The 25,628-nt window shown below is 46.0% G+C and overlaps 1 protein-coding gene across 7 annotated transcripts in view; it reads right to left on the reverse strand.

The window, feature by feature from the left end:
- LOC115169363 (myomegalin) overlaps positions 1–25,628 on the reverse strand; it is a 79,395-nt gene that overhangs the window by 27,023 nt on the left and 26,744 nt on the right. For 3 of the 7 annotated variants that reach the window (XM_029724911.1, XM_029724912.1, XM_029724913.1), the window contains exons 1-14: positions 8,428–10,887; positions 5,374–5,511; positions 5,083–5,202; positions 4,873–4,965; positions 4,208–4,432; positions 3,963–4,121; positions 3,766–3,867; positions 3,545–3,682; positions 3,252–3,431; positions 2,627–2,821; positions 2,218–2,400; positions 1,902–2,144; positions 1,660–1,766; positions 1,305–1,447 (exon numbers count right to left, since the gene is read on the reverse strand). In XM_029724911.1, coding sequence (XP_029580771.1) covers positions 1,305–1,447; positions 1,660–1,766; positions 1,902–2,144; positions 2,218–2,400; positions 2,627–2,821; positions 3,252–3,431; positions 3,545–3,682; positions 3,766–3,867; positions 3,963–4,121; positions 4,208–4,432; positions 4,873–4,965; positions 5,083–5,202; positions 5,374–5,511; positions 8,428–9,780 — 3,379 coding nt within the window. In that variant the 5' untranslated portion in view covers positions 9,781–10,887. Of the gene's footprint in view, positions 1–1,304; positions 1,448–1,659; positions 1,767–1,901; positions 2,145–2,217; positions 2,401–2,626; positions 2,822–3,251; positions 3,432–3,544; positions 3,683–3,765; positions 3,868–3,962; positions 4,122–4,207; positions 4,433–4,872; positions 4,966–5,082; positions 5,203–5,373; positions 5,512–8,427; positions 10,888–16,546; positions 16,601–17,971; positions 18,129–18,272; positions 18,425–18,559; positions 18,684–24,511; positions 24,589–25,628 lie in introns of those variants that run through there. The other 4 variants (XM_029724914.1, XM_029724909.1, XM_029724915.1 and 1 more) reach the window with 3 other exon arrangements.

Below are 25,628 nucleotides of genomic sequence, written 5' to 3' on the forward strand. Positions count from 1 at the left end.
GACTATGGAGACAGAATGTAGAGACAGAGGTGACTCTTCGGACAGGGATGAGAAAAGCACATGATCACCACTTTCTCTTTCTTTCACCTCAGGGATAGACAGAACACCCGTTATCTGTTCTCTCTCCTAGTTGGGGGAGAAGGGAGGGTTTGTTGTATTGGATAAGGGGGCAAAAAGGGAGAGGGAATCCAGTCCCCAATTCAAAGAAAAAAATCCTTTCAACAAAAAAAAATACAGGAAATATTTTATTTACTTTCCATTTCAAAGTACAAAAAAATGTGGGTTTCATCACCCCAAATCTTAATTGAAAATTCCTTCACTAATCCCAAAATCCGTAAAAGCTAATCAATCTGGACCAATCGAATCTGGAATGATACTAGGTATAATCCTATTACCATGTCTTTATCACATCGTATGTGATCGCTACAAAGTCCATCAATAAACGCAAGACCTGCAATCTAAGACACCTGGGTTGTGGGGTATCGACGAGGGATAACAAGGTTAACAAATAACTAAGATAAGGATCCTTACTTTGTTAAGAAAACACTATTGACTACTCACCTAGTGGTCCATGCATCGTCTTTGAGACTAAGAATAACTATGAGCAAATGATAGAATCTTTAAAACCTGTGGAATGGAGATCTACGGAGGAACACTAACTACTTGGCCATCCTTTTGATTTCAGCTAATATATCTTGGGCCTGCATACAGTATGTACACAAAGATGGTATTAAATAATAAGATGGATGACTTGAAGACATTTACTGTAAGGCATGAGCTGGACTGTCTACACAACACATCACATTACCGTAAGGCTGGACACATCGACACAGTACAATACAAAATAGCATTACAGAACAGCCGCACTGCAAAGCAACACGCAGGCAGTTTGTAAAAACAATACAAACACAACAATTCAAAACACACTCACAGAATATATTAATAATAATAAATAATAAAACATCTGAGTTGCACGTTGCCACTTCATACAGTAATTAAAACCACCCCAAAAACGTGTTGTTGGTTAGAACAGGCATCGGTAATTGTGTGGTGTCTGTGTCATCCAAAGAGGAACAAAGTTGCCCATAGTCACTGATCTTAGGTCAGTATTAAGTGTATGGATGACTAATGGTTAAGGTTAGAATTTAGGTGAATGTAAACTGATCCTAGATCTGCACCTATGGGAAACTTCTACCTGCAGTGCATTTGTCTGACTCGTTGGTGCAGTGGCTAGACAGGATATCCTGCAGAATTAGTAACAGTGCCCCTGGTAGCCCTGGAGGCCAGTCCCTGCCCGTCCCCACCTCCAAAGTCAGACTGCCTCTTAGCTGCCCTCTCCAGTGCCAGGGCGGTCTTCCGGGTCCTGGCTAGGACCTCCTCCAGCTGCCCTCGGAGTGCCTGAACAGAGTCCAGTTCGGTGTGCAGGGCCCGGGTCTTCTCTGAGCTGCTGAGAGAGGGGCAATGACACCACACACAAACATCCTCAAACACGGACTCTGGTTTTAACAGTTGCTACTAGCCTCCTACTGTATGCAGCAATGTGTACTGACACTAGCTTACACTGTCCACAAATGTGTGTATTTGTAGGCACCCAGGTGTGTGTATTTGTAGATGTGTTTATTCTTGGCCTCAGTGAAGGCCTCTGTGGCCATCTCCTACCTGTTTCCTCTGGCCTGGATGTGGCTCAGACTCTGGTATAGCATCTTCTCTGCCCTCAGAGCATCGTTCAGCCTGTGGTACTCACTGACCAACTGCTCCAATACACTCTGACAGAGAGGTTGAGAAAAGGAAAGGGAGAGTGAGAGAAACATTATAAACACACGCTCCACTCAGTAGGCACCAGACCTTAATTAACAAGGACAATGTTGTAGACAAAAAATAATTTCGGCGGAGAGGGATACCTGGTGGTCAGTGTTGGAGGGCTCCCTGGCTACTACTCCTGGGGCCAGGATCTTAAATCTATCTCCCTGCTTCTGGGCCTGCTCCTGGGCCTGAGCTAGAGCTGAACGCAGGGCTGAAATCTCCAGCTGAGCCTCCTTCTCCTTCTTCCTGACCAGCTGCAGCTCCTCCCGAATGGCCTGTACCTCTTCTGCCCCCTCTGGTGTGGAGAGCTCCATGCTCTCCTCCTGGCTCTGCATCAGACTCTGGGTGGGGAGGAGTAGGAGAGTTAGTGTGTGTGTGTGTGTGTGTGTTGTCATCCAGTGTCCCAGAATTCACCTGGATAAAAGCCTCTTTCTCCTTCAGCAGGTTCTGCAGTCGCTCTGCCTCTCCCATTCTCTCCTTCTCGCTCTCCTTCCGGAGCTCACCCATCTCCCGTTCCTGTGACGACAGCTGCCTGCGCAGCTCCTGAAGCTGGCCCGTCCGCTCGCCAATCACTTGAGAGAGCCTATCAGAGCAGTCCTGAGAGAGGAGGTCGGAGGGAGAAAAGAGAGATTCTGAAATCGACTGTCGCTTTATATGTTACGTCCATTCTATCATAAATGTTTCCATTTCTATAATAGACTATTGGATTTTTCTTAGTAATGTTGGGCTGAGTACACTGTACAGCTGGCCTAAGCTCATCATTCATATTCTCAGAGACAGGTCCTAGATCAGCAGTGTGTATGTGTGTGTGTGTGTGTGGTACCTGTATGTACTGGTCCTTAGTGCTGATGGTGCTGAGCAGATCCTGGACCTGTGCTTGGTGTTCGTGGCTCTGGCGGCTGCGGTCTGACAGCAGTTCCTGAAACAGTTTCTCCTTCAGCGCGAGGCGAGCCTTCAGCTCCTCCACCACCCCACTGGGGCCTGCCTGGACCTTAGCCAGGAGGGCTGCCGTGAGGTCCTACACACACATAGGAGAACACAAAACAAACACACACACACACACGTCAGTATATCTGTCGTTTTGGGAGGGGTCAGAAATAAGAGCAGGTTTTTCCTCATTGGACTAGTTGGAGGTTGTTAAAGCATTGCAAGTCATTAATATCAGCCAACAATGAAAAACTTCAACAATGGACTAGTGGAGAAACTTGTGTCCTTTGGTTACAAGAACAAACAGAATGCAAACTGGTGGTACAGCCAGTCCTTACTAGTGTGACCTATCTGAGCTGTTGATCTATGTTTTGCGTATGTGTTTGTATTTGTGAGTATGTGTTTGTATTTGTGCGTATGTGTTTGTATTTGTGAGTATGTGTTTGTATTTGTGCGTATGTGTTTGTATTTGTGCGTATGTGTTTGTATTTGTGCGTATGTGTTTGTATTTGTGTGTTTACCTGTGTCTCCTGGCTGCGTGTCTGCAGGGCAGTCTGTAGCTGGCTGATGAGCGTGTCTCTCTCTCTCAGAGTGCTCTTCTCTCTCTCCTCACTCTGCTGCTGGAGCCACTGCAGGTTCCTGTGGGCTTCTGCTGCCTGCTCCACATCCAGCTCCTTACCCCGCACCAACGCATCCAGACTCTATCACACGCAAATAGTAAAAACATGTCATTGTATGTAGATGTACCGTGTGTGAGAGTGGGTGTATGCTCACGGTTGCTCGAGGTGTCGTCCTTTAGTGTGTGCGTTTGTACCGTGATGGTCTCCTCGTTGTTGGACAGTATACAGCGCAGTCTCTCCAGGTCTCGCTCCTTCTCTCTAAGGGCCAGCTGTAGTTTCCTCACCTGCTCCTCCCTCTCCTCCAGACCACTGAACTTCTCATCTATAGACCGCTGGACAGAGAAAGAGATCATCAATCATTATGATTAGTCTATCCATCCATCCATCCATCCATCTATCCAGTAAGTGTCCTTACCTCCAATGCTCTGTCCCTGTCTCTGATGCGTTCTCTCAGTTTGTCCAGCAGAGCATCTCTGGGTTTGGAGCTGTCTGCTGATTCCAGGAGTTCAGAGTACTCCTACAAAGGGTGAGGGAGATAGGTTCAGTGTGTGTGTGTGTGTTCATGTGTGTGTGTGTTTGTGTGTGTGTGGGGTGGGGGTTTATGTCTCTCACCTGTAGCTGCCTCTCCTTGTCCTGAAGGGAGTGTTTGAGCTGGGTGATGTTCTTGTCTCTCTCCTGAACATCTGTACGTCTCTCCGCCTTACTCTCCTCCAGCTGAGCCTCTTTAGCCCGCAGCTCAAAGCCAGACTGAGCCAGGGCACTGCGCAAGTCCTACAGTGGGACAGAGGATAAGTTACACACACCACCTACATCACTGCTACAGGGGAGCACACCAACACATCCACACACACACGCACCTGGTTGTGTTTGTCGGTGACCTCCCTGTGCTGCAGTGCCTCCTTTAGGTCAGAGTGGAGTCTGTCTTTAGCTCTGCTTAGGTCCTCAGCCTGACTCTGGCTCTTTCTCTGGGCTCTCTGACTGGCCTCCAGCTCCAGACCCAGGGTGAACAGAGAGCTCTGTAACCCCACCAACTCACCCTGAAGCTGGGCTAAACTCGCACCCTCACTGCCCCCCTCTGGAGCCTGGGAGAGAGGACCAAACAATCAAATCCACTGGGGTTAGACTGGTCATGAAGAAAGGGCGTATCTATCTATCTATCTATCTATCTATCTATCTATCTATCTATCTATCTATCTATCTATCTATCTATCTATCGTCGTCTGTCTGTCTGTCTGTCTGTCTGTCTGTCTGTCTGTCTGTCTATCTATCTATCTATCTATCTATCTATCTATCTATCTATCTATCTATCTATCATCTATCTATCTATCATCTATCTATCTATCTATCTATCTATCTATCTATCTATCTATCTATCTATCTATCTATCTATCTATCTATCTATCTATCTCTATCTCTATCTATCTATCTATCTATCTATCTATCTGTTGGGTTATTATGGCCCTTTATTAACTGGCATGCTGCTGAGTGCTTGTCTGGACCTGTCTGGGGTGTGAGGTCTCACCTCAGTGTGTGTGATCTGGTTGCGGTGGGCCATCTCTCTCAGCTTACACAGTGTGGCGTTCTGCCCCTCAATTAGCTGGTACAGGTCCTCGGCCTGAAGAGGACATAGGGAATATTCTGCAAATCCCTACTGAGTGTGTACTCAAATGTAGTCCCCGGGCTGGGAACGGTTCTGGGGCAGCAATGTAACCTCAGTGTAGACCACACATACCTCGTTATCCTTGGTACTGACAGAATCGGTCAGGCATTGGATGGTGCGCTCCTGGTTCTGAGCTCCCTGGCGGATGGAACGCAGTTCACACTCCATCTCAATGAGCTTCTCATGCAACTTCTGGAGAGGGAGGGAGGGAGGAGGGAAACAGGAAGAGAGAGAGAAAGGGAGAGAGAGGATGAGTAAGTAGAGAGAGAGAGAGAGAAAGGGACAAGAAAGTGGCCGCGCGTGTGTTTGTGTGTATGGTATGCGTTTGATGTATAGATGGGTAATGTCTCTCTGTAGCCGTACCGCGTTATTGGCTTCGCTCTCCTGGCTCTTGGTCTGCAGGGACTGGACCTGCAGCTGGGCCTTCTGCAGCTCACTGACACACTGACCTGCTGCACACTCATACTGGTTCAACTGGCTCTGCTGCTCCTCGATCAGAGTCTGGAACACACACAGGGGTTAACACACAAACACACACATAACAGTCCACGTTTACCGAATCTCGCTTCGCTCACAAATGAACACTATGGCAGAGATAGAGACAATAGTTTGGCACAGTATTGCTATCCAACCGCTCTAGCCAGACCTGAGAGACACATCTGTATGAGGAAAAGGAACAATGCACTGAGCTGGGCTGTTGGTGACTGTACTTTCCAAACCAAAGGTTCTGTTCGCCCATCTTTGTATGCTGTTAAAAGCAGATCCATCCTGCGGATATTCTCTCGAGAGCTCCCTGTGTGTGTTAAGTGCTCTGCGGTGCCCCTAACGTAACTTACGTAACCAGTGTGTCACCATCTCCCTTACAGCACTCACATCCTATATTTATAGGTTTACACTACACTACGGGAGGAAATCCCACAACACACACGCACGTAAGTAATATAAATAAGTTAAATCCCTGTTAGAATGGGAACATAGGCTAGATGTATGTGGTGGTATGTGGATTGATATGAGCTGGCAAGATCTTCTTATACTGTAATACAGACAGTAGAGGTCCAAAGAGCTACAGTAGACTATAGATACTTACAGGTCCAAGCCAATAACATACTACATACTGTAATACATACAGTAGAGGTCCAAAGAGCTACAGTAGACTATAGATACTTACAGGTCCAAGCCAATAACATACTACATACTGTAATACATACAGTAGAGGTCCAAAGAGCTACAGTAGACTATAGATACTTACAGGTCCAAGCCAATAACATACTACATACTGTAATACATACAGTAGAGGTCCAAAGAGCTACAGTAGACTATAGATACTTACAGGTCCAAGCCAATAACATACTACATACTGTAATACATAAAGTAGAGGTCCAAAGAGCTACAGTAGACTATAGATACTTACAGGTCCAAGCCAAAAACATACTACATAGCCATAGTCCAGGCCATTTGAGTATCACGGAGAGATCCTGCACATGCCATAGAAATAGAATGACTTTGAATTAGAAAGTCCATTCTAGTAATGATATGCCTATGGTACATGCTATAATATAATGACATCCACTAGCCTGGTCTGACATTGCGCGGTAGTATGAGGGTTTGCTGCCTCCGAGGCTTATTGCTGCTGTGAAAATAGGCCAATAGTGGTGCCACTCCACTCCACGTCCCCCCATGCGCTAACCTAGTTTAGTGAACAGGGCTGGGGCTGGCTGAGGCCTGAAATCACATTCACATTTAGGAATGCTCCTAAATCAGACACAGACACTGCCTGAATCTCTGGCCCAGACTATTATCTACTGAGGCTCACAGAGGATCTAGATGATTGTAATTTGAGTGCGCATAGAGCTACAAAGCACCCAATGAACCTTATATCTTCTGTATACCGTGTTCGCTCTTCATTTCATGGACCTTGGTTAGACTGCAAGGCAACATGACATGAGACAGCCTACTCTTTTTTTTTGCAGTAATACATCGAGCTTTAAGTACAGTGATACAGCTTTAAGAGTCCGGGATGAAACTTGATTATGGAAAGAGAACCTGGATTTGTCAACACAGTTCTCACCACTCAGCAGATTTCTGTAGCAGCCCCAAGGCAAATACCTGCTATTTGCAAGGAATTATTTGAGGATATACACTGAGTATGGAAAACAGTGAGACATCCAGGTATGATCCCTTATTGATGTCACTTGTTAAAGCCACTTCAAATCAGTGTAGATGAAGGGGAGGAGACAGGTTAAAGAAGGATTTTTAAGTCTTGTGACAATTGAGACATGGATTGTGTATGTGTGCCATTCAGAGGGTGAATGGACAAGACAAAAAATGTGTCTTTGAACGGGGTACGGTAGTAGGTGCCAGGAGCACCGTTTTGTGTCAAGAACTGGGGGGGCGCAACTCAATATTAGTAAGGCGTTCCTAATGTTTGGTATACTGTAGATAGATCATACACAGTACCTCAGGTTCTACAGATGCAGGATCTTAATTTGATCACACTGTTGTGACAAATTTAAAACATGTGTCGCATTCAAGGTTTATAAAGGCTTCTGAAGTTAGTCATTTCCAGTTTGGAAAATTTCAGACTTGATTTTCCCTTTTGAAAAATGTATTAACCTCTACAAACATTTCCATAAATTATAATTCACATTTCCTGTTGATGCAGGATTATTTTCCTGCTGTAGCAAACTGGCTCAAATGAAGTATCTCTGTACTGTGAAGATGACAATATCATTCTAGGTTTGTTAATGTGCCTCTGTGGTTGGCCAACCATGACAGCTCCACTCTCTGAGCACACTCACTCATTAGTATGGCTGACTGGCCTGAGGGCTCTACATGAGAATCCCTCACTGCTTTTAACACACAGACACACAAACAAAACACACATCTGAAGGATTGTATGATGTGCATTTTAAGCATGTAGACACCTGAGTCACACAATGATCTCACAGACACAGACGCGCCCGCACATATACACACGTGGATGCAAGTGCTACGGAGCGCACATCCTCTGTGCGTCCTCTCTGGAGAGGGAGAGGGCACATCCTCTGTGCATCCTCTCTGGAGAGGGAGAGGGGGGGAAGGAGAGGTTAAAGTGATGTAGATGGACAGCTGGATTATCCAGCTAACTAGCCCGGAGTGTGGTGAGATCACGGAATGTTCTCACGGTTGGGAGCACTGTGTGCTGAATTCACAGATAACTAACTAACCTTCTGGAATAGACTCCATATTCTGAGATTTGTATATCTGTAGATGATTAAAATATGCTACAAAAAGGTTTGTAGTAAAATAAGGTATCCTATTGAAATAAACAAAAAAACTCCTTTGATTTCAGTTTCTGCCCCAGTAGCTAAAAAGTGGGAACTACAGAGCAGTGGTGAACCAATGGCCAGACCTGACTGGAGAGCTGCAGTGTTATACCTGGTGGGGGCGTGGAGGAGGACACTCATGATACAGATCCTCCCACAGCTCCTCCATCTCAGCCAGGTCCAGACCCCCATCTATCCCTCCATCCAGCCTGATCAGAGGGGCCTCCAGGTCGGGCACATGGACATGAATCTCCCCCTCTCCATTCAGACCTCCATACAGCAACCCCAAGGCCGGCTCATGGAAGCTCAGTCTGGAGCCTCCGTTGCTGGGGCTCTGTCTGTTGAGTACAGGCAGTCTGCTTCCCTTGGGGCTCTGGACTGGCCGGTACACACAGTTCTGGACCAGGCAGAGGGCCAGTGAGAGGCGGGTGGCCGACCTTAGTGGAGTCTCCTCGGAGAGGGAGTCGGAGAACCGATCATCCAGGGGGTCCTGGGGATACTCTAGCCCCTCGTCCCCATCTTGGATTGCAGACAGCTGGGTAGATTCTCCGGCTATGTCCAGGGAGTCAATAGAGGGGCTGGAGCTGGCTCGGCCCACCAGGGTACGGTCGCTGTCCGAAGCCCGGGGCGTAGGGTTGGACCCAGGGATCAGAGTGAGCGAGGAGGGGGTCCCCTCTGGATCTTTCTCCCCTCCTCTTCCTCCTCCACTTGCACGTCCTCCTCCAATCACGCTGACCGAATACCTCGTCGATGGGTCACAGGAAATACTCCGTGCCAACTTCCTGGGTACTTTACACACAGCCTCGTAGTCTGAGTCCGCCACTCGCCACGCCGTGCACCCTCGGCACTTCCTGGGTGAACGCGTGACAGTCCCACAGCGCTGTGACCCCACAGCCGTCAACTCTGACGCAGGCCCTGCGCATTGTGGGGGATGCCCATGATGATGATGGTGACCCCCGAACTCTAACCCCTCCTCAGCCCAGGACTCATACAGAGAGTACACCAAGTCCTCCTGGAGCAGGGCACAGTACTTAGCATGGGTCAGACCGGACATGTCCACCATACCATCCCCCTGTACCCTTCCTCCCCCTCCTCCCGTATCCCCAGGCCCAGTAACGGCCCCTCCACCACCGCCTCCATCCTCCCTGTTGGTCTTCCGGTAGAGGCCACCGATGAGGCCCCGTAGCCGGTGTTTCTCCTGGAGCAGCCTCTGCAGCCGTTCGATGGACAGAGCCTCCACCCGGGCAATCACCGTGTCAAACCTATACATGCGGTCCAGTATGAAGGCACACTTGGAGCAGGCGAACTCGCCGCGGCCGTCGCGGATCAGCTCTCGCCCCAGGGCGTGGGACAGGAGCACCTGCAGGTTGAGTTTGGAGGCGGGGTGGAAGATCCATCGCCGTTGGTTACCGCAGAGCTCCCTCGCGCAGATACGACACGCCTCCTTCATTCTGATGTCCGGCATTCCGCACACACACAGTCGAGACGGAGGTCATTCACCTGAGCTTGGTGTTTTGTGCGAAGACTTGAGTCTAATGCCGAAAACACCTTTATTTTGTATGATAAACAAGGACCTTTGTATTAAACTTCCATTTCCCTGAAGAAGAATGAATGGCGTTCCCATATCCCCATAGTTCTTTCACTGACGTCACCTCTGATGCTCCTTGGTGGGGTTGAGGTCCCGGTTGCTGTTAAGTGTTGTATAAATAATAAATAACATTTGATTGACATGATGCTGTTATTAGCCCCAGTATGACTGCTCATCCATCAACATCTGTGTATTAAATCATTTATTAAGATGTGAATATAGGCATATTGCATGTAACAGTCCTCTTTTCTGTTTCTCTCTCTTCAGAAGAGATGCAAAACAAATAGCAGCCATGTGGTTTCAGACAAATACATACCACTAAAATTCAATATAAACAACAGATAGAGAGTCATTGGAGAAACTCAAATATTGTTACTGTTAGCCTGCAAAGGAAAGCAGACCGCAGCAAACAAAATCCAATCCTCTAGATAGAAGGCCTTTTTCCCCTCTTCATATTATGCCAGAGTTGCTGTTTCCATAGGAGTATAAAGACGACGGATGGATTCTAATAGCATATTGCTTCTTTGAGCAGCAGATGGCAGCCAGCAAGTCGTCCAGTATCCTTGGTCACCGATTCTGTTGCATTCCGTAATGGAAATTCTGATGCAATGACTTCAATCCGAAAGGGAAATATAAAGTCACTCTGGTGTTATATTCCCTAAATACACACGAGCCGTTCCTCCTTTCGCTCCCGGTTGTTTCATTTCGCGTTTCCAAACACAAGAAAAACACGCGTACGTTCCGCTGCATCACTTGGTTTGGCTGTCATGGGAGGCTCCCGCTGTCAGGTTGATCACCAACGGCAGACTACCACCGTATCCCTTTAACCAAACACCGGCACTGCTGAGAAATGACACACCAAAACTATTATCTCGGTAGCGGCAATCAGGTCCTCCGCAATCCGTTGACATTCATTCATGATTTATTCTATCAACGGTGAAGATGGCGCGCTTCAGGACAGCGGTATTGTAGATCCTTTAGGCAGATAATGATGTGGCAACGTTGGAGCACTGGCAAGAACCGCTGCAGCGGCGGAGCGCACCATCTCATGCATTAGGGGTGCTAAAATATCTAACCGTCTATATCAAGATATTAAAAAGTAGTCCTATATGACATGATAATACCGGTTTTACTGTCATATAATAAGAAGTTCATTTAAAGCTAAAATTCGATCAATTTTGTCAATGTTGAATAAAATATTTTGATAATCTACAAAATGTCACCCGGGGTGCCATTAGTTATTTTGGTCCAGTCAACACTAAACTTTGTATTCGCTTCATTGAGCAGGTGAAATGCCTACTACCATTTAGTAGCGTATAGTGACATTAGTGTTTGCATAAACTCTTACACGATGTAAAGCAGTAGATATATTTTTAATAATAATAAAATAGAATAACATTATTTTCTCTAAATTTGGTCATAATAACCACAGGTTAGGGCTCCCGAGTGGTGCAGCTGTCTAAGGCACTGCATCTCAGTGTAAAAGGTGTCACTACAGTCCCTGGTTCAAATCCAGGCTGAATCACATCCGGTCGTGATTGGGAGTCCCATAGGGCGGCACACAATTGGCCCAGCATCGCTGGGGTAGGCCATCATTGTAAATAGGAATTTGTTCTTAACTCTCTTGCCAAGTTAAATAAAGGTTAAAATAATATATATAATTGGGCTTTTATGGGGACAATATCAATTTCTTATAAGAAACATTTTTATAAAATTGTTACCCCCTTTTTCTCCCAATTTCGTGATTACGATCTTGTCTCATCGCTGCAACTCCCCAACGGGCTGGGGAGACGCGAAGATCAAGTCATGCGTCCTCCAAAACATTACCCGCCAAATCGCGCTTTTTAACACCCGCTCGTTTAACCCAGAAACCAGCATCACCAATGTGTTGGAGAAAACACCATTCAACTGACGACCGAAGTCAGCCTGCAGGCGCCCGGCCCGCCACAACGATTCGCTAGAGTGCGATGAGCCCAGTAAAGCCCCCCCAGCCAAACCCTCCCCTAACCCGGACGACGCTGGGCCAATTGTGCGCTGCCCTATGGGACTCCCGGTCACAGCCGCTATTGGGCTCAAACCCCAGGCTGTAGTGACGTCACAACACCGCAATGAAGTGCCTTATACCGCTGCGCCACTCGGAGCGCAGTTTGGCGGGCCATGTTTCGGAGGATGCATGACTCGACCTTCACCTCTCCCGAGCCCGTGGGGGGGGGAGGGGTTGCAGCGATGAGACAAGATTGAAATTGGGAAAAAGGGGTTCAATACACACAGAAAAAAAAGATAATGGCACACAGTCAGCCAGAGAGTTGACTTTGACTACAGTATAATTTTCAGTGAATGGGTAGAGCAGGCTCCATACCCTTTCCATACGGGTAGAGCAGGCTCCATACCCTTTCCATACGGGTAGAGCAGGCTCCATAACCTTTCCATACGGGTAGAGCAGGCTCCATAACCTTTCCATACGGGTAGAGCTGGCTCCATAACCTTTCCATACGGGTAGAGCAGGCTCCATAACCTTTCCATACGGGTAGAGCAGGCTCCATAACCTTTCCATACGGGTAGAGCAGGCTCCATAACCTTTCCATACGGGTAGAGCTGGCTCCATAACCTTTCCATACGGGTAGAGCAGGCTCCATAACCTTTCCATACAGGTAGAGCTGGCTCCATAACCTTTCCATATGGGTAGAGCTGGCTCCATAACCTTTCCATACGGTAGAGCTGGCTCCATAACCTTTCCATACGGGTAGAGCAGGCTCCATAACCTTTCCATACGGGTAGAGCTGGCTCCATAACCTTTCCATACGGGTAGAGCAGGCTCCATAACCTTTCCATACGGGTAGAGCAGGCTCCATACCCTTTCCATACGGGTAGAGCTGGCTCCATACCCTTTCCATACGGGTAGAGCAGGCTCCATAACCTTTCCATACGGGTAGAGCAGGCTCCATAACCTTTCCATACGGGTAGAGCAGGCTCCATAACCTTTCCATACGGGTAGAGCAGGCTCCATAACCTTTCCATACGGGTAGAGCAGGCTCCATACCCTTTCCATACGGGTAGAGCAGGCTCCATACCCTTTCCATACGGGTAGAGCAGGCTCCATAACCTTTCCATACGGTGAGAGCAGGCTCCATAACCTACAAGTAAAGGCCATTAATGCATTTCAAAGCAGAGGGGATACATTTTACATAGATTTTCCTATTGTCAAAACATATCAGGAAAATGCTTCCATAATAGTGAAGGTGGTCACTCTAGCTCGATCATTAATAATAATTATGGGAAGAAAACCATAAAGCTTCCCATTTATATAGTCCAGATCTGCCATGTATGACATAATTGTATGAGTGGGATATAACCGTAGTGGGTGGATAGCAGTGTTAGTTACACAACTGAACAGATGGTCTGGCCACGGCTCTCATAGCTCCGGATGCTACTAAGTGCTGTAATAAAGTGCTTCTATTCTACTCAGTCTTTCCTGACTGACCACATACCCTGACCAGGGAAGAATCTGGACCCTAGTTATAGCACATGGCCATCAAGTCACGTGGTCAAGAAAAATGATTGGATATTGTATTGTATTATATTCTAGAACTGTATATCACAGGAGGACCAGGCTCCAATGCCTTCAACCAGACATCTGTCTGCAATATATAGATGACTACATAAAGCTTTCCATCAGAACTAGCCATAAGGCAGAGCGGAACCATGCTGTAAAGCAGAGAGGGGAATACCATGACATAGTAGGACAAGGGGCCATAAAACGGGTTACTACGACTACAAAAGCTACAAGGAGAGAACAAAGAGAGAGGCATTTGTGGTGCAGTGTGCACAAGCACTGGTGGACGGGTGACCGCTATTGTAGCGGGCGCTGTGAATGAAGGGATGTAGAGTGATATGTTGAAATGAAGGTAAACCGGTTTTGATTGAAATTAATGATTGCATTTTCGGCAACGTGAGGGATTCTGCCGCATATCAGTCATATAAACTCACTTACTGACAAGGGCAAACCAATGACATCAAAACATCACATTGGCTACACCGTGAGTACACACCATTTCAAATATGGTTTGGCTGTGTGAATAAATTAGCTGTACAAAACTACATCATGCTTTAAGCTCAATGGCATCTGCAGTGACCGTGTATCCCTGATGGTGTACAGACAGACAGTCATGCACTCACACTGTGACTTCACTTATCGGCTTTGGTCCTCAAAATAACATGTTGCCTCAAAACAGAATTTTACAAGGCTAGAGATGACTAGTAGGCCCAGGTCTCCCTTGGAAAATGAATTTTGTTATCCCCAAAGGGACAACTGTGTTATATAAAGCCAAGAGTAAGATATGAATCACAACAACAACCTGTGATTGTGCTCATACTTACTAGGCTTCATTTTCAAACCCATGTAGGCTGCATTGCCTTACTATATGATAGTGTATGAAGAGGCAGCCATTTTCCCTAAGGGCAGAGCTGACCTTTATGTCCTAGCTCAGATCCTCAGTAGTGCCTGATTATGAGTGGCTTAAAATGATAGTTTGAGAGTGGTTGGGGGTCCTTGATTAAGCTTGTTGAGGATTTGGGATTTAAAATGAGGACTGCTTAATTAAGTACGAAAAATATTATTCGGTGGAGTCCAATGCTAAATCAGAGTTGCTTCAAACTCCTCTTTAAGCATAGACCGCAATCGAGCAAGAGAGAGCTGGAAATAACGAATCACAAACAAAACAGCACTTTTCTCTCCTCTTCTTGAGAACAACATCAAAGGAGGTCATTTATTTTATTCTGTGTCCTAGCATAAATAGTATCAGCTGCCGCTGTCCTTTCCCTACAGCCCATCACAGTACATTCATTTCACCACATTTCTCTCTCCTGGACGGCCTGACATTTTGATTGATCTCATTAGCCGTGGTGTCTGGGGAACCAATTAGAAGCTAGGTGTTAGTGTCTGTCTTAGACAACACAACTTGATATCTGTGTGTGTGTGTGTCATTGTTAGCACCAGAAGGTCAGCATGACCTATTGTCAACCTTGCTGAAACAAGAGCCACTTAAATGCACACAAACACACATGCTTGCACGCACACTCACTCACTCACTCACTCAAAGTAGATGGATTTTTACAACGGTGGGGGAGTGCCAAGATGGAGGTTCTGTGGCTTCAAAACAGCACCCCCATGTAGTCATCTAGTGTATATATAAATGATTGATTCAGACGCTTACAAGTGCACACACGGCAAGCAACCTTTCTGTCTTGTATACAGTTGTGTACACACGATTGAGTTCATATATAGAACACGTTGACAGACAGGTGGAAAACAAATTCTGCCTCACTATAAGATGGAACTACAGACCAGAATATAATGATGTTTAGGTCATTTGCTGTCATTAATGTGTCAAATAAATACAAAGTCCAATGTATGCCATTGCCTATGCCTGTTCCTCGCATTCATTTGTTTTCCACTTGCAAAGACCCCTCCTCCTGACATCGATTGGCCCTTCAAATGCAACAATGATCCATTCAGCCTAAGTGACAGCCAGCTAGTGGTGGTGGCCCTGGGCAGTAGGACAGCGTCACTGTGTGAAATCCGAGCTGATATCGGTCCTGGCAGGCACATTTGCATCCCAGAGCCAAGCTGATTTACAAGGTAAAATGCCTTTAGAGGCACATTGGGGCTTTGACTGCCTCTATTGAGAAACTCCCACTACAACAAATATGTGTAGGATTCAAAGCTGTCGCCAGATGACAAGAGCCAAGAGCCTTGGGAGTCAAAATGAGAGAAATACACATGATCATATCATACCAATGAATTGTAATGACTAGCAATAGATAAAGACTAATAAGTGATAATGGCTCAGAAGAGATAACTGTTGATTACCAAAACTAACAAATGACAACGATCAACCAAACAATCTTTCTCAAACGGACAGGTATACAGTATGGATACACTACACTGTACTGCAGCTTTATTTACATTGTAGGCCTGTGAGGTGTTGACACTTTTTTACACTTGAAATAACGTTGGATTTCTTTTCACTTGACTCACAGTACCACACAACACCTATTTCATGTCTATGACCTAGCACCAGTCCAGTCAACACACACTCATAAGCCTGTTCTGCTGTTATTTGTGTCATTTGAGAACCCCTCCTCTCAGAATGACTGATGAGAATGGAGAATGTGTGTGGTCTGTTCATAAATACATCTTCACATCATTTGTTTACCCCAGACTAAAATAACCCAGGTCCCTCTCCTTTCAGGCGGACAGCTCCCAACACAATACACAGGGATTAACAGCCATGGAGACATCAACGCAGACTGATCTAGGAATGCTTTATTACTCAGGTCTAGCAGCTGCTCTTTACCGAGAACTGATGTGATTATCATCTAACAATGGCTACTTTACTTTCAATGAATTCAATGAACTGCAAAGAAACAAATACTTTAGTGGGTTATTTGATTTTCATGTGCTTTTCTTTAGATGGTGACTACATATTCTGTAGTGAATGTTACCTTACTTGGTGTGCCTGTCTGTCTGCTATGCATTTGTTATCCAGTAGAGGGCCTGCTCTCACCAACAGAGTGGGATCTGGAGCAGGCCTAACACCTCAAAGTGCCCACTCTTTATTTAACCACTTCAGGATTCACTCACCTGCATCTCCTGCTCAATGCGCAGTCTCTCCCTGCCGAGCTCCTCCTGGTAGAACTGTAGGAGAAACAGCTGGGTTAGATCATTAGGTTTGTGTGTGTATGTGGGTTGTGTTTGAGTGATGGTGATATCTGTCCGACAGAGGGTAATATCTCATTCTCACTAAAGAAGTACAGCAGCTGTAGTGATGAGCAGATCGTTCAGAGAGTAGCAACACTACCCCTCTCTGCCTGCCTGCTACCACTACAACACAACAGACAGATTGAACAGAACCAGCTGCATGGGTTACAGTAGATATACATGAAATGAATTGATTCTGAACCAGATTAAAGCATTACGTTTTACTTCGCCATCTTATGACAACCCCATTGACAATGAAAAATGGATGTCCGACTCCTAAATCAAGACAATGTTCGATTTTGACAACTGAAAGGATATAGAAAAATAGGTCATATTTTTATTGGGTAAATACCTTTAGTAACCTTTAGTGGACTGAAGTAGGCTTGAACAAAAATAGGCTTTTTGACAGGGGTGTTTATGTGTGTGTTGCGCTGTGTTAGCTATAGGTGTGTTTCCACATAACAGACAGATGTGTTTGCGTGTGTGGGGACGGGGGAGATATGACGAAGAGGAGGAGAGGTATGGGAGAAGAATGGGTATGGGTGATTACTTGTATTATTATTAATCATTTTTTTGTACTTTTATTTATTCAGGGGCGCCCAACTGAGAACAGGGTCTCATTCACAAACATTTTCAGAATCAAGAAAAAGGAACATTCCAGAAAAACAAGATGACCAACAAAAGGTACAATTACAATAACACAATTTCAAGAAATAAACCATTACAATCAAAACAACTGCAATCCTCAATGAATTCATGTAACACCAGAGCTGTAAACAGGTCTAGTGGCACCAGGGAATCAAAATGAAAGGTTATTCCGTAAACTGGGGGCACTAAAACTAAAGGTCAGTGTCAACCCGTCATTCTGCCCCACCTGTTTTGAGCCCCCCCCCGTTCAGCAAAAAAATAAATAATATAATTAAAATAATAATATATAATAATCTAACAATCAACAACAAAAAAGAAAACGCTCCCTGTCGGGACAGCGTTATGTAGGCCCTAACAGTTTGTGGGCAACGTTTGTCACCAGTATAGTGCAATTCATGTATTGTTTAGTGTTTTGTAGTGGCTTTGCTGGAATGCATTTTGCTCCACCAGGATTAACATGCTAAAAATCACCACTGGGTGAGGTATCCCAGAAACCCTGTGAATTAAGCTATGCACCTGTTATTATAGGTCTGTACACACTACAGGAACTCAATCAGTCAAATACATACCGTACATAAAATAACCCAATCAATCATTGAACCATTGACCCCAAATGCAGCCCGACGCAGGCAATTTTCACATAATGGGGATCCTACGTACCTCTGCATCGCTCTCTTTCTGCAGCAGGGAGGAGGAGAGGTCCTCTACCTCTCCCTCCAGCTCTCCCACCCTCAGTGTCAGAACACTCTTCTGTCCACTCAGCTCAGTGATCATAGCCTCCTTACAGCGCAGAGCACTGGTCAGCTCCTCGATCACCCTACAGGAGGGGAAGGACAGAGGGGTCCGTGCCATAGACACGGTGGGCAAAGTTTGGCTTCCTCAATTAGTGTGAAAGGTGTGGATTGCAACTTTTAGGTCACTGGTTCAAATCTGTCTCGAATGACCATGTATGTGTGTTTACCTGTCTCTGTAGGTGTGTGATGCGGGGTGGTGAGACTGGGTCTGGAGGTTCTCCTCCTCTTGGCTGTCCTCCATATCCTCCAAGAGGGGCTGGGAACTCGACCCAGTCAGGGAGGCCATCCTCTCAGCCTCACCCCGCGCTAGCTGGACCTCCTGGAGGAAACACATGAAAAGGTCTGGGTGTTCGTCTGTGTATTTCAAAGCTGATCTAATAATCGAACAACTCATTTCATCTCAACAAATAACGCAACCATTGTTCGAACAGTTTAATTATGTGTGCGTGTGTACCTCCTGCAGGAGTTGTATCTTGGTCTCCAGCAACTCCTGCATATGGTCAATCTCCTGCTGTCTCTCCTCACATCGTCTCTGCAGCTCTGCCTCATTGTGACTGGACAGGCTCTCTGCTGTCGTCCTTTTAGAAGAGAGGAAAAAAATGAGGGGGCATTGTGATTGGTCAGGGTGTCTTCTGTTGTCCTATCACAGAAATGAAACAAGAGGCAACATCTATCAATAACGACCAACAGTCATCCACTGTGCACGTGCATACACACTGGTGTTGCTTGTTATTGTGCCATCGGTGCTGGGCAGACCAGTGGCATCAGACCTGGGTCATTTTAGGTTTGTAGTGTGGTCAGGTCAGGACTAAGACAGGATATGAAGTCATATGAATTCTCCCTGCTATAGGTCATGTGATACCCTACACCTCCGAGCTACGCATAGAGACCGGTCACACACCCAGGCTGTAACATTTTATTGAGTTAATTTCTAGTTCTGTGAGAGCGCAACAAAAACATCACGCAGACCAAGGCTGGAATTCAGTCGACCTTGACGTAGCTATCATTATCAACTAGCTCTCACAGTCTCACGTCAGAATTAGATGTTCATCCATGTTTCTCAAACGTTTAATCAACTAAACTGTCTGTCTGTCTGTCTGTCTGTCTGTCTGTCTGTCTGTCTGTCTGTCTGTCTGTCTGTCTGTCTGTCTGTCGCTACAAAACAACAATTAGCTGCTGGAGGATGAAACAACCAACTAGCTCTCACAGTCTCACGTCAGAATTAGACGTTCATCCATGTTTCTCAAACGTTTAATCAACTAAACTGTCTGTCTGTCTGTCTGTCTGTCTGTCTGTCTGTCTGTCTGTCTGTCTGTCTGTCTGACTGTCTGTCTGTCTGTCTGTCTGTCTGTCGCTACAAAACAACAATTAGCTGCTGGAGGATGAAACAACCAACTAGCTCTCACAGTCTCACGTCAGAATTAGACGTTCATCCATGTTTCTCAAACGTCAAATTTCAAAGTTCTTCCAAACGTTACATTTCAAAGTGTTTAAAGGCTAAGTTTAGACATAAACTCAGAATTTTTAAGGTTAGGGTTAAGTTTAGGCATTAACTCTGAACTCTTAAGGACAGGCATTAAATAGTTAAGGTAAGGGTTAAGGTTTGAGACAGGCTTAACACAAAAATCTCAAAATCCAACTTTTTATCACTGGATTTGAACATGCAACCTTTAGCACCAGAGGCAGTTGCCTACACCAATCTGCAATGTCCTAGCAAAACCCAAACCTACTTGAAGGTAACAGCGCTCACTATTGCCGCTAGTTGCCGGTTTCCATGTCATCTCCCAACGTCCTCAGACATGGATGGATGTTGAATACTGACTTGTATCACGGGTGACCTGACTGATCATTATGCAGAGTCTTTGTTTACAAATTACTGCCCCCCCCCCCCCACACACACACACACATTTGGGCCATACTTGCGAACATAAACAACCGTTTAGTTAAATGTGTTCTTCCAGCTCAAAATGCGTATCAGACAATTCAAATAGTTGATTTACTTGCATGTGACAGAACGCTAAATTGTAGCTTGTCCCATCAGATAACATGGCACACATTAGCCCTATGCTAACTTCAACAGGTGGCACTGATTATATCCTGGCACAAGTGCATCAGCCAATTAAAATGTTGAAGTAGTTGGACATGTTCCAACACTTGTTCATGGACATACTGTATCTAAGTCCAACAGCACATTCTTTGACTGACAGATCAAATTGCTCTCTGTATGAAGTGCCTAGTCCTAATTGTCGCAGATTGTGACAAGGGTTTGAATCTCACATGAGATATCCCCCTAATTGAAATGTTGATTTACATGCATTGTGTAATAGAGTGTTGAAAAAGGATGCCAACAGCTTGAAAACAAAGATTATTCATGAATTTAACGAGCTACCTCTTTCTTCAGCCTTGCACACAAACACTGCTATTGCCTAATAATCATATTGCATAGGCTATATATATTACATGGATGGCACCAGCTACCGTTTAGTGTTCTGTCACATGCAAGTAAATCATTGCTTTTCATTGGCTGATATGCATTTTGAGCTGGAGAACCTTTTTAACTTTAAATGTGTGTGTGCGCGTGTGTGCGTGTGTGTGCATGTCTTTAAGTATCTGTTTCCCTGAGTCACTCAACGACACCATCCCAGAATTCCTGCTGTGGATCCCAAAATGGCACACACCATCCCGTCTGCTCTGTACGTATATTCTATTCCTCCTGTCCTCTCGTCCTCTGCACTCCTGTTTTTAAATCAGACCATCTGACTATAGCAGACGGCAGCTCAGATAACTAGGATTATTTTGAACCAGGCTGTGTAATGCTACTGTCTGTCTGCATCGAGTGGCTGTTACTGCTGGGCAGTCTAACTGGTGGCAGTTAGGAGAAGATTAGTCCTTTAACTAAACTAGATATTTATATTATGACAATGAACTAAACACACACTCCCCCACATGCATGAATATATTCACAGCACACACACACAAACATAAGCGCTTTTACGTTGCCAAAAGGCCCTTGCATACACTACGCTTGACATACAGTCCAGACTGGATTACCCAGACTGAAACTGAACTCAAAAACAACAAACTCAGAACAAGTGTTCTGTCCAGCTCTTGATGACTCCATGTGGGGTAATAATGACTCAGATCGTCACATTAATACAGTAATGTAATGATGATTAGCTGCCACGTGTGCAGAAAGACAGGGGGAACACAATGTACCCATCACACCAGCTGGCTCTCACGGTTGTCCAAAGGAGCGGACCAAAGTGCAGCGTGGTTGTCGTTCCACATTTGATTAAATCCGTGAAACTTTGCAATACACAAATAACTGAAAATGGCAAAACAACAAACATAGAACAAAAACACAAAACACCCCCTGTCACGCCCTGACCTACTCTACCATAGAAAATAACATCTTACTATGGTCAGGACGTGACAGTACCCCCCCCCACCTCCCCAAGGTGCCACTAAACAAAAATACAAACAAAAGGGTGGGTTGGGTGGGTAACTCCTATCTATGGCGGCTCTAGTGCAGTCCACATAACCTCATCCTCCAGCAGAGGAGGCGACTCCGGTTTGGGGCGTAACCACCGCTCCACCCGCTGATCCCTCTGCTTTAGTACCACCGGACCGTGGATCGTCGTCGAAGGAACCGGACTGTAGATCTTCGCTGGAGGTTCTGGGCTGCAGGCCGCCGCTGGAGGTGCTGGGCTGCAGGCCGCCGCTGAAGACTCTGGGCTGCAGGCCGCCGCTGAAGACTCTGGGCTGCAGGCCGCCGCTGAAGACTCTGGGCTGCAGGCCGCCGCTGAAGACTCTGGGCTGCAGGCCGCCGCTGCAGGTTCCGTACTAGGGAGCGTCGCTGCAGGTTCCAGACTGGGGAGCGTCGCTGGAGGCTCTGGACTAGGAAGCGTCGTTGTAGGTTCCGGACTGGGGACCATTGCTGCCGGCTCCGTGCCATGGATCACCACTACAGGTTCCGCGCCATGGATCATCACTGGAGGCTTTGTGCCATGGATCATCACTGGAGGCTTTGTGCCATGGATCATCACTGGAGGCTCCGGGCCATGGATTATCTCTGGAGGCTTTGTGCCATGGATCATCCCTACAGGCTTCGTGCCATGGATCATCCCTACAGGCTCCGGGCCATGGATCATCAGTGGAGGCTTCGTGCCATGGATCATCTCTACAGGCTTTGGACCATAGATCATCACTGGAGGCTTCTTTTGTGGAGCTGGAATAGGTCTCACCGGACTAGGGAACGTCGCTGGGAGTTCTGGACTAGGGAACGTCGCTGGAGGCCGGGTGCGCGGAGCAGGCACAGGGTATACTGGGCTGTGGAGGCGCACTGGAGGTCCGGAGCTTATGGCTGGCACAACCCGTCCTGGCTGGATAACCTCCGTAGCCCGACAAGCTCGAGGCGTTGTGACAGGTCGCACAGGTTTGTGTTGGCGAACTGGGGGTACCATGCGTAGAGCTGGCGCAGGATAACCTGGGCCGAGAAGATGCACCGGAGACCAGGAACGCTGAGCAGGCATACTCCTTCCTGGCTGAATGCCAACTGTAGCACGGCACCTGTGAGGAGCTTGCACCGAGCGCACCGGGCTGTAGCTGCCCACTGGCGACACAGTGCTTATCTCAGGATAACATGTTGCTTGCTCGATCACTCGCCCCCCACAGTAAGCACGGGGAGTTGGCTCAGGTCTCCAACCTGACTCTGCCAATCTCCCCGTGCGCCCCCCCCAATTTTTTTTGGGGCTGTCTCTCGCACTTGCCTCGTGGTTGGTACAGAGCCTCATAATGACGCCTCTCCGCTTTAGCTGCTTCAATCTCCTCCCTTGGACGGCGATACTCCCCAGCCTGCCTCCAGGGTCCTTTTCCGTCCAGAATTTCCTCACAGGTCCATTTCTGTTGCTCCTGGGCACGCTGCTTGGTCCTTCGATGGTGGGTTATTCTGTCACGGTTGTCCAAAGGAGCAGACCAAAGTGCAGCGTGGTTGTAGTTCCACATTTTATTAAATCCGTGAAACTTTGCAATACACAAATAACTGAAAATGGCAAAACAACAAACCGTGACACAGAGAAACAAACACTACTCAAAATATAATAACCCACAAAACCCAGGAAGAAAAACTCCTACTTAAATATGATCTCCAATTAGAGACAACGAGGACCAGCTGCCTCCAATTGGAGATCAACCCAAAAAACAACAACATAGAAATAGAAAACTAGAACTAAACATAGATATAGAAAACATAGAACAAAAACACAATACATCCCCTGTCACGCCCTGACCTACTCTACCATAGAAAATAACATCTTACTATGGTCAGGACGTGACACTGGCAGTGATTAGGAGCTAGCATTCTAAAGGGTCCCCTCCGTCAGCAACATATTTACTGCTGAGAACCCCACCCCATCTCCAACACATGTCCCCTCTGATCATCAATCTTTCTCAGGCTATGGACTCTAGGCTGGAGGCACGAGCCAGCAAAGTGGACCTTTAATCTCAAAGCAATCTGATGAATACACAGAATATATCCATCAAATTAATTCCGCTCCAGGGGGGGATATTAAATTCAAAGCCTAGCGGCAACAGCAGGGGGAGAGGGGTTAGGGTTGACGTGCCAGGTATTGCCTTTCATATCCCGTCTGCACGCCAAGATATCAGCATTGCCCTTTTGGAGCTGGTGAGTGTGCGATCCCATTGGGTCGGATACCAGGAGTGCATGTGTGTGCGTGAGTGTGTGTACAGTATGTGCAATGTGCGTATGAACATGTGTGTGTGTGTGTGTGTGTACGCTCCTGTGTGTGTGTGTCCTGTCCTCTTTCACCCCACCAGCTGTGGAAACATGATCTGTGGTGTTATCTCTAAAAGATTGTACCCTGTGAGGACTCCCTACTGATCACTGGACTATGCCTACAGTTTTAGGCTGCTATAGGCTTGTTAGCCAGCTATAACACCCTCTTAGTGAGAAACAGCCTTGTTAAGGCCCATCAAAGACTCACCAGGGTGTTTAACCCTTCCATAATCACTTGGGCGAATTGTATTTCTGAATACAAGCGAAGCATGTCGCATGTAGTCATAAGTCTGTCGGTCTTGGGAAAACATTAAGATAATTGCATTTGATTGGTTTGGTACTATGTTAGAGAGGCGGGTCTCGAAGGGCATTTCAGAAAGGATAAAAGGACAGTATTATCTGGGTGGATACAGGATGTAGCATTGGTGATGTCATTGTTAGGCCATTAAGGCCATTCACAGTGCATGGTTACAATCTGTTGGTTGGCTGTCAGTCTACCTCGCAATTTAATTTGAAGCCAGTGTAAGAAGTGTCAGATATTCAGATGAGATGACTACAGTTGGTCAATGCATTCATTCAACAGTCAGTCTGGATGTGTCGTGCTGTACTTACAGAGCCTTGTCAAGAAGGTCTTGTTTCTCCTGTAACTCCTGCTTCAAGCTCTCCACTTCTACCTTCAACTCGATGTTCTGAAATAGAGGTGGGATGGAACATGGAATGATTACTTATTGTACAAAAGATTGGAATTATGTATGATAGCACACATGACATTGTATTATCCTCCTCCTAACCCACATCAAAACGATTCATCTCAAAAGATAAGGAATATCAAATAGATACATTTTAAAACAAATCAATGAAGTCATAGAAACTCAAAGAAGTTCAGACACCACTAGTACAGTAAAACACAGGAGGAGCATTGCAGTCTCACACCTGCTATACATAGTGACTGATACAGAACCATAATCACAATATAGTGGCTATATCCAGGAAAGCCAAAGTTCCAAAAGCTGGGCCTAAAATAGTGAATAAGAGATCAAACCATTTTTTTTGCTGTGACTCTTATGTGGATGATGCTAAAAATATTTGTTTGTCTGATGTGATTAATAAGGAGCATCCAGACGCTGCATTTGATGAATTTATGAAATAGCTTTTTCCAATTATTGATAAACATGCATGTGATAAGAAACTGACTGGAATTGAAAAACTGTATGGTTGAAAGAGATGGGACAAAAGGAGTGGCTAATAAGTCTGGCTGCACATCTCACTGGCTGACTTACTGGAAATTGAGAAATGATGTGACTAAACTCAGCAAAAAGAAGAAACGGTATTAGGAAGCCAAGATCAATGATATAAAGAATGATGGAAAAAAACTTTGGAGTACTTTAAATGAAATTATGGGCAGAAACACAAATTCATCTGGAGTGCTGCATCAGATGACCTGGCCTCCACAATCCCCCGATGAGTGGGGGGATTGTCGGACCGCAGAGTGAAGGAAAAACAGTCAACAAGTGCTCAGCATAAGTGCTCCTTCAAGACTGTTGGAAAAGCCTTCCAGTTGACTACCTCATGAAGCTGGTTGAGAGAATGCCAAGAGTGTGCAAAGCTGTCATCAAGGCAAAGGGTTGCTATTTGAAGAATCTAAAATGTAAATATATTTTGATTTGTTTAACACTTTTTTGGTTATTGCATGATTCCATATGTGTTATTTCATAGTTTTGATGTCTTA

This window comes from Salmo trutta, chromosome 31 (assembly GCF_901001165.1).
Source record: "Salmo trutta chromosome 31, fSalTru1.1, whole genome shotgun sequence".
Lineage (NCBI taxonomy): Eukaryota > Metazoa > Chordata > Actinopteri > Salmoniformes > Salmonidae > Salmo > Salmo trutta.